The following is an 11,341-nucleotide window of genomic DNA, read 5'->3' as shown; positions in this document are numbered from 1 at the left end:
AGTTTAACCGGAATTTGCGCCATGTATTGATTTTGCGGCTTAGTTTCTTCTCTTGATTCCTTGACAAGGGTCGAGTTTAACTCACTTTCGCCCTTGCGTTTCTGTGCTTCGATTTGACGCGTCTCTTGAATTTTTGCTTGCATTACGACCACTTGCGGGTTCATTTCGTCCATGTGTTCTTGTAGACAGTTTTGTAGAATGTTGAGGAAGAATAAAAATGCGAGGAGAGTTAAGGCTGTTAAAGCTATGCTGTGTTTGCCGCCGCCTTTTGAACCACTATTTTCACAAAAAAATAAAACGCTATTAATTAACTAATTTAAGTGCTTACTGACTGTGTGATGATCCACCAGAACTGCTGTAATGCGTCCTGTCGATACTTAGTGGCGGCTTAACGCCCAAATTTGGCATTAGCGGATTAGGTGTTAACGCCATGTTTTCTTGTACACTTGTGCGGATTTATCCCGGAACTTTGTAGTGTCATTCCTTGTAACTGTTTTTCCGGCCTGAGATTTTCAGCGGAAATAATGTGACGAGACGTATCTTTGTTCCATAATTGTGCGGCGACAATTTTTTCTCTTTGCCGATTCATTATCCAACACCTCAGACGAAAAGGAATAGACTTTTATGTGTTTGGTGTGCTGAATGCAATTTTATTTTGAAGGGATCGTGAGAAAATCGCATTTTGACTATTTTTATTGGCACTTTTTGTTTCAGAAGTAAGTGGTTCTATTGATTTTTGGTGCAGAATTTAAATTTGAAGCCCGTTTGTTTTTATTTAAGTACTTAACAAAAATAATAATATGAAATGTGACAATACAAACAAATGGGTTTTAAATTTGGATTTTGGGTGAAAAAACATGTAGAGACCACTTGCTTTGGATTTACTTAACAGAAGAGTATCAATAATGTTCAAAATAGCCGAAAAATGTGATATTTTTAAAATTTGAGAGTGGTTTAATTTCGCTCTTAGCACATAAAGTGCCCCTCTCGTCTAAAGGAGGAGAATTTGTTGGACAGTGTTATTAAGGCCATTTGCTGTTTCATAATCCAACAGACTGTGGATTATGTTGAAAGCTAGTTAGCCTTATTTCGGCATTTTTCGGTAAAATTGAAAGAAAACTCATTTTGTACATAGAAACATTTATTAACTTAACATAATCATAACAATGGATTATTTCTAAGTTTAACCAAAATGTTGTGATAACTGTGCAAGGCAGGGTTGTTATCTCAATTTGGTGAAACTTCCTTAGGATTAAATTTGGTTCTATTTAAGTAAAAAATAATGGAGGTTTTAATGAATAAATAAACTTTATTGTAATCGAGTTATAATTTATACTGTACATGAACCCCATTCGCTGCTCATTCATCCATTCATACAGCATTCATAAATGATAAAAAATAACCGCATCCACTAACAAAGCTCGGACCAGTCCTTGATTTCCATCGATTTCCGATTAAAATCATGTGCCATGCAATGAAAAAAATAAATACTATTTTACAAATAAATTATTGCTGATTTTGGATATGTGTGATTCTAAAGTGGAGTTTCAAACTTCGTTGCATTCCAAGTATGCTTGACGGCAGTTGTCCCCGGATCTTCCTCGCCTTCCAGCTTCGTAGAGTAAATCAAAGGTGGTGGAGCTCGTCGATCGGTCCAAAATGAAGCTAGCCGCATAACTGTAACCACGGAATAAATAACTTGACCGTTAGGTAACACAATGACAAACCTTCCGAGGTGACAGAAGAGAGAGCTTTGGCCAACATCTGTCGAGCATTCGCTGTTAGCATCGCACATGTACTTCTGCATGCACTTGCTGTCTGCGGTGGACAGCGACCTCACGTAGCCCTTCATCATGGCAATCCCGGCGACGGCGGCGTCGCTAATCGAGTCCTTCTTGCCGATGTTTCTGGCTGCCATGGACCGGTGGGAGAAGGATGTCTTCAGAGCGTCCAAGAGGTTCACCACGATGTTGATGAACTGGAAATAAAAGGGGTTAGGAGCATGACGTGATGGGGCAAGTCAGTGGAACCACCGACATACCTCCCCAGCTTGCTTAGCCATCATGTTGACCTGATTTGGGTCCCTAGCTCCAAGCACCGTTGAAAGAATCGCCGCCAGAACGCCCTGTGCAACGCAAGCCACTACTAGTGCTACGTTTACTTATATACAGGCTCACTATGCTACCAAGCGGAAGCAAAACCAACCAAGAAAAACGACAACTACCAACCTGCATAGGGGACCCGTTGTCGACTTTGTCGATGCCGTCGCTGTTTCCGCCCGCGCCGCCTCCAAGAATCGCAGTGAGGATTTTCAGACCAACGGAGAGCAAGTTCGCCCATGGGGAAGGCGCAACGCCTGTGTCGTCCAAGCCTTCGGATTTGTTGGGCCCTTGGTGGGCGCCGCCGGGACTGAAGATCATCTGCATGAGCATACCTGGGGGAGGGCATTAGAAGGGTTGTGGTGGGAGCGAGATAAGGGTACAAACCTAGAAGGTTAGACCAGGAGAAGCCGCCGCCTCCGTTTTCGGAAATCTGGTTGGTTTGGATGTCATCTAAATCATCGAGGGCTACTTTTTTGATAGCGTTCGGCTTTTCGGCGAACTTACGTTCTATCCTTTGCGCGGGCAGTTGGGGGGTTCGGACGGGGACGAAGCCGCCGTCTGAAGGGTACGATATTGTGCTGACTATCGAACTGCTGACTAGAAGGGCGAAAAGGGCCCATCCAACTGATTGCTTGTACATCTGCAAGAAAAATTGGCGCGTTTAAAGACGTGCTTAATCGTCAACGTGAATTGTAGATGCAGCCGTTTTGCCCTTAGGCGAAAGTTTCTGCTAAAAAGTGATGCGCCCGTCTTTTCTACCAAGTTTTCTATGCTTGTTCTTATTTAGTGACAAGAGCTTTTCGTAATTTTTCAATTACTGAAAACTTATTTTCAACACTGCGGCTTTTTTTAATACTCGGAACCAACATCATTTGAGCGAATTTGCTAAAAGTTTAATTTTTTGCAGCTCAGAAATTAATAATAATCGGACAGCAATCAGTATATTTTTCTCTGTGCATGTGAATTTTTTTACACTATTTCCACAGTTCCTTATAATCAAAATTAATTATTAGTATTAAGTCGCTCCATAAAAAAATATTCCATGCGATCATTTGAATGTATAATTAAAGTAAACGGTTTTATTTCTTTGTGATTGATTATAAAGTAGTGCAGACTCTGGAAAAAATGTATTCTAATTAAACATTACCGTTCGAAATTTTTTTATTTGACTCTTCAACTTGATTAATTATCATAATAAGGGTTTTCATACTAGTGAAAAAAGTGATTTGAATAAAATTTATTGACGATCGACCAAGTTCCTTTTTAAAACCAGTTAAAGAAGTTGGTCCTATCCTTGTTAAATTTTGTTTCAATCACTCGTTAAAAAATTATTAAAGACTATTGTAATTACAAATTCAATCCAAGTGGTCACTTGGTATTTCTAATATCATTCTTAAACAAGCGATGCCTAGATGTTGTTTTGTGCAAAAAATACGTAAAAATATTGGCATTAACCTCTACGGATAATTAATTATTTATATTATTTACTTATTTGTTTTGAAACGGCACTAGATTTAATAACATTTCGATTTATATTTGGAAAGATTATTAATATTAACAGTATTTTTAAAATTTTTTGGGATTATTAATTAAGATACTTTAAGTAGCTGCACCTTGCTTTTCACAATGTTCTTTGCGGTGAAGACGCCGTAAACAAATTCACAATTTTTAGTGCAGGCACGTTCCAAAGATTCTGATCTTGTAAAAATTTATAGAGGTGGGCCCTATAGCGGTCCAACCCTCAATAAAGCTTGCATAAGTCAGTCTCAGATATTTTGGTTCTGTTCTGAACCGTTCTTACATTTTGTTTCCATTTCAGTTTGTAATCTACATATACAAAGTATTTTCTGACTAAAAAATTTGGTTTACCGAGCATACTTGTCGTATGTAGAACTCTTGCATTGTTAAGATTTATTTTTAAATACGTATAAACAGGTAACAACAAACAATAATAATTATAACTATTTACTTTGAAGAAAAGTTTTAATAAGTTCATAAGTATGAAAAATACTTATCTGCTATTGAAAAGTTATAACTCTCTTGAAACAGTTATGATGTAGATTAATTAAATTACAGGGACAGGATAAATAAGAGGAAATGTTTCAATCGACTTGTTTTGTTCGGTATTGAACATCATCAGGATCGCTACAGAAAGAGAGGACAATTAATAATTTTATTACAATAAATTCCTCACTCTCTGTAGCAATCCTGATTATGTTCAATAAGGAACGAAACTAGTTGATTGAAACATTGTTTTATTTATCCTGTCTCTGTAATTTGAGTAAGCGACATTACAATAAACTACTAAATTTATCTTCTATGGAAGTTATTTGTAATTTTTGTGCTTAATTTTTCGTTGACTAAAATAAATGTTATTTTAATTGCTGGAGTGTTAACATGTCGGGCGCCGCAAGATTATTTTTTGCCCTCTAATTCAACAATAGCCTGTCTAACTTCATCTATGTTAATTAAGATACCACTAAATAATTTATCTAATACTTCTGATTTTTATTTTAATATCCAAGTGGAGTGTTTCCTCTTTGAAGCCGTTGTAATAACTAAGCGTTTCTGAAGCAATTTTGGAAAAGTGGAGACTTGCAAATAATGCAAACTGGTCACTTTGAATTAGTAAATAATAATTATTCGGATTAGAGATTTCATAATGTTTTCTGAAAACCTATTTGGTTCGGCCTATTGAGGTATTACTGTACTATTACTGTAGCAAATGAATTCGCTATGTCATACGTTCCGGAGATGGGATTGAGGATTCGCACAATTTTAGTTTAGTTACGCTCATATTTAATGTGCTTAGAATTTTTAGAAGAGTGAACAATTAAATTTTAACAACCACAGAACAGTTAGATTTTAGGTGGTAATGAAATGGTTATACCTGTAGCAATTAAGATGTTAATTGCTACCTACCTTCTTTAATAATGTAATTATGAACATTTTATGTTTTCAACAACATAATTTTTTATTGTACCTAGGTTTGTGTTTTTTCGAAACCAAAGCAGCTGATTAAATGAATATGATTTTGGTAGGTTTTTGCAGTCGGAAAGTATTTCTATATATTAGTTGCGTATTACGTTTTGTGCTGTTTCCTGCATCTAAGTCGGTTATTAGTTAATTGCGCTGGATACGTTCACTTATTTTTTTGGAGATGTAATTCCGGTTAAAGTCGTCCAAGTGAGTTGATTGCATTCTTCGATAATCGTGTTGCAATTGACCGAGAGAATCACGATCAAGTTCAGTGGCGTGCCATTTCTAGGTCACCGTTATTTGACTTTACCGTAATTTGTTAATTACATCGAATATTATTCATAGACGGTCCAATCTGTGTCAGGATCAAAAAGCGCGAGAAGAGCAGAATTATCCATCGTCCTACTTAAAGAGTCGCAATTGTGATGGGTACTTTCTATGGTGTAATTTCTAGAACGCGATGATTTGCGATGCGTTCGGATGATTTTTCGACAATAACGTTACAACAATTGAAGTGATTCTGTTGGGTAACCGCTATTATCGGGAAAGTGTTCCCTCTTGGCGCAATTAGCGGTAATTAAATTCAAAATAGGGTAAACGACCGGTTGCCAGTTATAATTGCCGTTAATTTTGGCTCGATTTTTCATTGATTTTTTCGACTCGGTTCTTGTGCTAGCGTCGAATTCTCCGCATGTAGGTCGCAGCTCGATAGTAGGTCATTGGTCATCGTGGACATACTGCAAGTGCATCAACCTCGCAGTGTCCACAATAAATGAATCAAATAAAAAACGTGTGCTTCAACCACCCACCTGAATTTTTCAAATAAACGCACCCAAACGCAAAATTTTGAATTTTACCAAAATATGACCAACTTCCGAGAATTTTTTTATCAGTGTTAGAATTAGGGTAGAAGTCGTAAAATGTTTCACTCACCTTAAAAATTGCTTAAAAATTCTTTACTAAATCACAGACAGACACAACAGGTAGACAGACATGCACTTGTCGGAAGATAACTACTGCAAATGCTTCTTAGATACCTTGAACTTGGGTTTATATACGTTGACCCACTTACCTGTTGTAGGAAACGCCAGTACGGAGTGGCCACAGCGGTAGCAAAACTTGATGGCATCTTGTGGAGATGGTTAGTGTTGTGAATTTCACTTGTTGGGAACCGCTCATACTTACTTGTTAATTTGATTTAATTGCATATGATCTATTAAGGAATTGGGTTTGTTAATTGGCGCAAACTGCCATGAACTTGAGGGAATAAACTTTAAATTATTTCATGTGTTCAATATTCATGATTAGAAAAAACGGATCAACCCATCAGGTTAACTCTTTTGGCAAATATAACGGCGTTATTTGGCGCTAAGTAAATTATTTAACTGTTATTATAAATTCCTTTTTTTATGTCTCCTAGTTTACGATACCGTTTTTACCCAATTTCATTAATTTTGGAAATTTTTATAACGACGGGTTAAATAATCTTGTTGAAAGTTTATTGTCACAGTAATTTGTTGACGAATAACAATAAGTATTCAAAATTAATTTTTTATTGTCTCTGTCAAGGTCCGGTTGTAATGTTAAGAAAGTATTGAGTCATAAGAAATTAAATTGTGTTCCGGCGAAGAGTTCGAGATGGTTACTTTTGGAATCAGAGCCGGATTTGGGTTCAACGCCTTTTAAATGTAGCATTTCTCGGGCTGTTAATGACGTAAATCGATTTGAATTTTATCATCTTCAATGCAATGTTCTTTCTTATCTTTACACGAAGTTGCAGATGATGCAATTTCAGTAGTTTCAGTATTTTTTGTTTTGAAAATAGAAAGTTCAACTAATCAGAATTTTGATTTGCCACAAGGGAGGAAGGAATAAATTGAATCACGGGAGAAAAAGCGACTTTTTTCTTGCTGTTGGAATAATTGGCAGGTAAAAAAGTAATTTTGGCTCCCGAGTTTATTGTCGTCGAATCGTCTGGAACCAATTCCTTATCAACGCAAATTATCCAATTGCACTGATTATTCCATTAAATTCGCTATGTGTACTTAAATTTGAAACACTAACGAATTTTGTATACGAGCATAATATGCGTTAAATTAGTTAGTCAAGAGTTCGATTTAATGTACTTTTGTTCTCGGCTTGATGATCCTATTTGTGTCATCATGTGTTTGATTTGCCACATTTTAGTGTATTTTTGTGGTTTTAATAAAATTAACTCTTCCGGGTAGCACCGCACCTACATTTCATGCACTGAATGAGCGTAGCCAATTTGACGTATTTATTCATCTTAAAACCGTATTACAGCAATTTGAAGATCCTCGAAACTTTTTCTTTCTTCCTGTGATCACTTTTCCCATTATCATTCCTCTGGGCCTTGCATTCTTTGCTTTCTCCTTATAAACGACATTTGATCTTGACGACTTTTAACCTCCATTTAAGTGAATTTTTCACATTTCCGGTCATGTTGCAAAACAAATATGTCACGGGTACAGCAATCCTTTCCTAGCGCTCAATCTACCATCTGTCTTCTGGCGAGATTTGAACGTTTGGAGGGCTCCGCAGTGATTAACTGTACTCGCTCAATTACGGTTTAACAATGCTAAATGCTTCCTACACACGAATAATGGCGATTTCTAGTAAACGTCCTTGTTTTCCCTGATTCGCTTCAATTTTTTCCGACTTTCGTAATATCGACATTTACATCTCGTGTGCGCAATTTGAAGTTTCTGTGACATAACGGAACACAAATACGCGCTCCTAACTGTACCTCAATAACATACTTGGATGAAAATATTAACACATACATGGCATCCTTTCTACGGACCAAAATAAATAAATGCACTGGGAACTGGGCCCGATTTTGCAGTTAGAACTCGTTTCAGTCCTCAGAACTCTAGAAATACAATTACTTCAAAAATAAATTCTGGTGTTTTCAAACCAACCTCATCATCTGACTCAGACGGGCTTATCAGTTCCCTCACTTTAGCCTCAAACACGTCCTTTGTTGTTTCGTCGCTGTTTCGCCGTTTTAGTTTATCTTTCACAAAGAAAGCGAAAATGCAGAAGGCCAGTAGCAAAGTCAACACAAAACTTGCCAGAAACGAAATAAAGAACAATAAAACCAACAACCACATATCGATACACTTTATTACAATGATAAAGGTACACTTATTTTTAAATTATTATCGTACCTATTTACCTTAGATAAATTCGAGATAATTAATGGAAAGACGTGCGACTGCTCGTAGGTGACCCTCGGAAAAACGTATACTCCCCATTAGTGCTGTAATCACTTATCACTGACAGTCTTTGTCCCTCTTCGTTGAATTCGTAGCTTCGGACTTTATCTTTGTATTCCTTTCGGTGGATGCAAACATAAATCGCTGATGCAATCGTGGCCACAAGTCCAATTATTATTATTAGCACACTGGGGTGGGCTTTGAAGCTTTCGACCAGATCCATTCCAACACTTGAAAAACGTCTCGCACATTCAAAATTACCATTTACACTGAACTTATCAAATTATACATGAATCACGGAATGATAAGTGGTGACGGAAGTGCATTTTCGTCACGACTAATAGGGAAAATGATATTTGCTTCTGAAACATTTCCACTTGTGTAAATATTTACAGGAAATTTATTGGTAGTATTTCACGCGAACTCATCTGTTTATCGTATAATTTACTGTACATTATTGTAACATGTCATTGAAGCATCCTCATGGTGGCTACTTCACTCGCTGGCCGATTATTATGTTTAATGGTGTCATAATAGCTAAATTCGTGGTCAGTATCCGTACTATATTGCGACATTCTTGTTTTGAAAAGATTGCCATTATCCACAACACTGTAACGTTTGTATGTTTGGTTCAGACTTGTGTTTTCCTCTGACGATTTTTTCTCGTATTTTTTAGAAGAGTAGTCCATGTTTCTACAACACGTACAGTACGTAATGATCATCAAGGAAAATGCTATTAAAATAATAATGACACTACAACTGATTACAACCCATGTAAAATATTTTTCGGCGGCTTGAAATCCATATAAAATATATATAGTAAGCTGAAACATGGTTATTAATTTGTGATTATTAAAAAAAAAACTACCTCAAAAGCAATTTGCAACGATATACTCTTCATTTTTTGATGTGCTGTGGTTTTGCATTTTATCAAGCGGAAAGTGGATTAGTTTTGAATAAACTGTGTTTGTCATATCGCCAGTTAGCTTGAAAATATGTGGTAACAGAAGGGTTTGCCTATATTATTATCTTATCTTTCCTGCAACATTTTTATTAATAATTTTGTTATAGCTTATAACTTGACTGCTGAGCGGTGAAATTTTATCGATTTTTGTTTATAGAGATAACTGAATAGCTAACTGCAAATTTTAATTAACAGCTCTTGATTTAGAACGTGGGAATAATTTAATAGTTTTATGAGTTAATTGTTAGGCAGCCAAACATACCGTGTATAATATTATTGGTTGTCTTACTCAAATTTTCGTATAATAGCTATAATATTGAGTTCGAACAACTATTTGTTTTATTTCATCAAAACAACAATGCTTTTTTACAAAATACAGGAGGATGGGACGGAAAGAAAGCATTTTTAGAACAATATACTATTTGCTTCATACCTATTGTTGTTTAAAATGTATTTTTTTGTTTTAAGCTATAGCTTTAAAATTAAGTTTTTTTTATAAATGTTATTACTATAGAACCGGGCTTTTTGCTCTAAAATAGTTTTGTTGTAATCGGCAGTTGAAAATTAAAAAAAGTGGGACTTAATCATTTTAATAAATGCAATTTTCTCGAAAATTTTAGAACTCTCGATAGCTCTGTTAATGTCGCCAGACAGCGCAGCTGTTCAGTTACCGTTTAATATTCTAGAGCAATTAATTAATAAATGGTTGTACTATTTGTATAATAGTTAACACAAGGCAAACAAAAAAATACAGGCAAATAGGGCATTAAATTCTCAATAATAAGTAATAAGAGAAAAATAACGCAAAATTTTATCACAAAATTTGTTTTAAAAAAACTCAAAATTTTACTAATTTACATTCTGCCCTATGCAGGCTGAGTCAGTGGTGGGTTATTTCTGACATGTTCTAAGATGCAATTAAAAATACTAATTGCACTTACCACTTGGATATTTCGTTTAATTTTCAAACTTAAATTTAAAAATAATATTAAAAACAAAAATTGAATCAACATTGGGTTTTTATCTTTTAAATAATAATAGTCTATAATTAAATTTTAGCCAAACTGTCAAAACAAACTTGGCAATACTCAGAACAATGTAATCGTGGATTAATTTTGAAATTTTTTAACGATTACCGATCTGGTCAGCTGCAATCAGTATTATTGGTTGCATATAAAAAAAATCAGATATAACTCACTATTGATTCACCCGATTTCAGTTTACAGTTACAGATACAAAAAAATGTTAGGAAGAATGTTGTGGCGAATTAAATTTGCCATAAAAATTCGCGACACCATATTTCTATTTTTTGGAGTTTAGATTAAGTTAACTTTTTGTTACTTTTGTTATCTTTAAACCTTTTTGCAGCGTTTTGAAAAAGAAAATTTTTTTTCATGTTTCTCATGAAAATTTTAGTCGTCAGTTTTTTTCAGTCTGTTGAGAATGCGAAGATCAACATTTCTGTAGTTTTTCCAAGTAATTAGTAAATTGGTTGAATTTAGAGTTTTTAATAAAACAAGTGCGAAAACTCAAGCTTACAGTTCGAGGGCTGTCGTTATGCAACGAGCGTATGCGAGTTACATATCTAGACACCAGAGAACTGTGTTTTCGTATGAGTGTTATTAAAAAAATTTTTTGTTGGAACATTTTAATTTAAAACCTGTTGCTATGGGAAGCGGGTTTTAAAATAGTGAAAACATTGATTTAAAATACGTTGCTATAGGAAGCGTGTTTTAAAATAGTGAAAACATGTTGCTACGGGAAACGTGTTTTAAAATACTGTTTATAATCTAGGATTCAAATATTAGAAAGAAGGCCTAAATGTTACCAACAAAAAAGAAATAATTTAAAACGATTTAGCGCCGAGACGGAATAACACTCGAAACACCTTTATTTTCACTCTGCCGTAATAATTTTTTGGGTACAGAAAATCCTCCATAGTCCTAGCTCAAAACGGTTTGCACTCACGAATTCCCAATTTATTTTACGTTGGACTTTTCTCTTGTCTTGTATAAAATTAAAAGTCATTCACTCACTAGTACGACTTTTTCTCGGAA

General features: G+C 35.3%; 1 protein-coding gene across 8 annotated transcripts; it reads right to left on the bottom strand.

The window, feature by feature from the left end:
• Positions 1-1,123: 1,123 nt before the first annotated feature.
• LOC664266 (uncharacterized protein) lies at positions 1,124-9,350 on the bottom strand. Of its 8 annotated transcripts, XM_064359078.1 has the most exons (10): positions 9,189-9,350; positions 8,281-9,144; positions 8,024-8,171; positions 6,154-7,974; positions 2,607-2,742; positions 2,487-2,552; positions 2,229-2,434; positions 2,042-2,125; positions 1,728-1,978; positions 1,124-1,677 (listed from the first exon to the last, which is right to left on the bottom strand). In XM_064359078.1, exons 4-10 carry the CDS (start codon positions 6,208-6,210, stop codon positions 1,548-1,550), a joined length of 930 nt encoding a protein of 309 aa, XP_064215148.1. In that variant the 5' UTR covers positions 6,211-7,974; positions 8,024-8,171; positions 8,281-9,144; positions 9,189-9,350; the 3' UTR covers positions 1,124-1,547. The 8 variants fall into 8 exon arrangements, with proteins under 8 accessions (XP_064215148.1, XP_064215146.1, XP_064215149.1 ...); XM_064359076.1 differs by having other exon boundaries at positions 2,487-2,742; positions 9,189-9,343; XM_064359079.1 differs by having other exon boundaries at positions 2,487-2,742; positions 7,886-7,974; positions 9,189-9,340.
• Between the last annotated feature and the right edge of the window lie 1,991 nt (positions 9,351-11,341).

The sequence above is a fragment of the Tribolium castaneum genome, chromosome 9 (genome assembly GCF_031307605.1).
Source record: "Tribolium castaneum strain GA2 chromosome 9, icTriCast1.1, whole genome shotgun sequence".
Classification (NCBI taxonomy): Eukaryota; Metazoa; Arthropoda; class Insecta; order Coleoptera; family Tenebrionidae; genus Tribolium; species Tribolium castaneum.
This window is presented reverse-complemented; position numbering and strand designations above follow the sequence as displayed.